The following is a 1,273-nucleotide window of genomic DNA, read 5'->3' on the forward strand; positions in this document are numbered from 1 at the left end:
TTAAGGTACCATTTCGACACCTGATCGACCCACGTAAAAGTTGCGTTACCAGCCATATATTCTAGGGCATCGCCATGCAGCACATCTCTATCGCCTTGCAGCACATCAGCATCGCCATGTATCACATCGGTTCCCCCATGCAGCGCATTGCTGTCGCCTTCCAGCATATCGGTTTCGCCTTCCAGCATATCTGGATCGTATTCCAGCACATCGCATTTGGCGTGAGCGACACTCAGAGCGTCAACAATCTCTGATTCTGCTTTCAAAGGCTCTGGTTCTCCTACTTCCTGTTCATCTGGTGCGCTATTTTCGACCACCCCGCTTCCATACAACACCTGCGGGTTTGATGTGTTCAGCCATTCAACAGAATCCAGCTCGACGTTGCCTGTTTTGTTCAGATTTTCGGCATTCCTTGCTGAAAAATAATTCAGAGGGGCTATTCTCAAACGAGTCAGCGACAAATATCGTATCGCTATCATAACCTTGCGACATTCATAACACACGTCAGCTACTTCCGATAGTGATCCGAATAATGTCGTAAACTGGTTTGAGATTAGGTATACAGGTGTGGATAATATACAATTAAATATACATTTAAAAGATAATTTTTGGCAAACTTACCTAAAATGTATTGTCGGAGCTTGTACCTAAACTCCTTCGGCGTAGAGTGGTCGTTTAATCCTCCCTTGCTTCGTATATTTCCGAAGAAGTGCTCCAGCAAATCTTGATTTAGACGCCGTGTGACAACGTAGTTGAAGTTGTACTTCACTACCACATACTCGTACAACTGTAACAGTGCGTTACCAAAACACCCCTTTGAAATTGTTGTAAGCTATTTTTGCGAGGGATGATAAAATCTGACATGAAATTTTTCATGCGTCCCAAAATCTCGAGCTGCCGCTGCATCTTCCGTCCAAATGGTTCCTTTAAGTAAATTATATGCAGATAATAAGTTGTTAATTTTATGAAATATTACCTTTCCAGGATAATTGAACGTTTTAACGGAGGAATTGAGCACGTCGTACCAATCGTTCCCCAACTGAATTAGTTCAGCTGTCTCAATCGCTTCTTCTATGTCCAACCCCAGAGCGTAGCAGCGCAGTATGGCTTTTCAGTCGTGTTAGANTGATGTGTTCAGCCATTCAACAGAATCCAGCTCGACGTTGCCTGTTTTGTTCAGATTTTCGGCATTCCTTGCTGAAAAATAATTCAGAGGGGCTATTCTCAAACGAGTCAGCGACAAATATCGTATCGCTATCATAACCTTGCGACA

The 1,273-nt window shown here is 43.3% G+C and overlaps 1 protein-coding gene across 1 annotated transcript; it reads right to left on the reverse strand.

Moving 5' to 3' along the window:
* Positions 1-33: 33 nt before the first annotated feature.
* Positions 34-1,050, reverse strand: LOC108355417 (uncharacterized; the record flags this gene model as incomplete). Its single annotated transcript, XM_017606580.1, has 3 exons — positions 977-1,050; positions 622-924; positions 34-542 (listed from the first exon to the last, which is right to left on the reverse strand). A coding segment is annotated over exon 3 (446 nt), but the record flags the coding sequence as incomplete, so codon positions are not given.
* Positions 1,051-1,273: the final 223 nt, after the last annotated feature.

This window comes from Rhagoletis zephyria, unplaced genomic scaffold, assembly GCF_001687245.7.
Source record: "Rhagoletis zephyria isolate East Lansing unplaced genomic scaffold, Rhagoletis_zephyria_1.1 Rzeph_scaffold_45569, whole genome shotgun sequence".
Classification (NCBI taxonomy): domain Eukaryota; kingdom Metazoa; phylum Arthropoda; class Insecta; order Diptera; family Tephritidae; genus Rhagoletis; species Rhagoletis zephyria.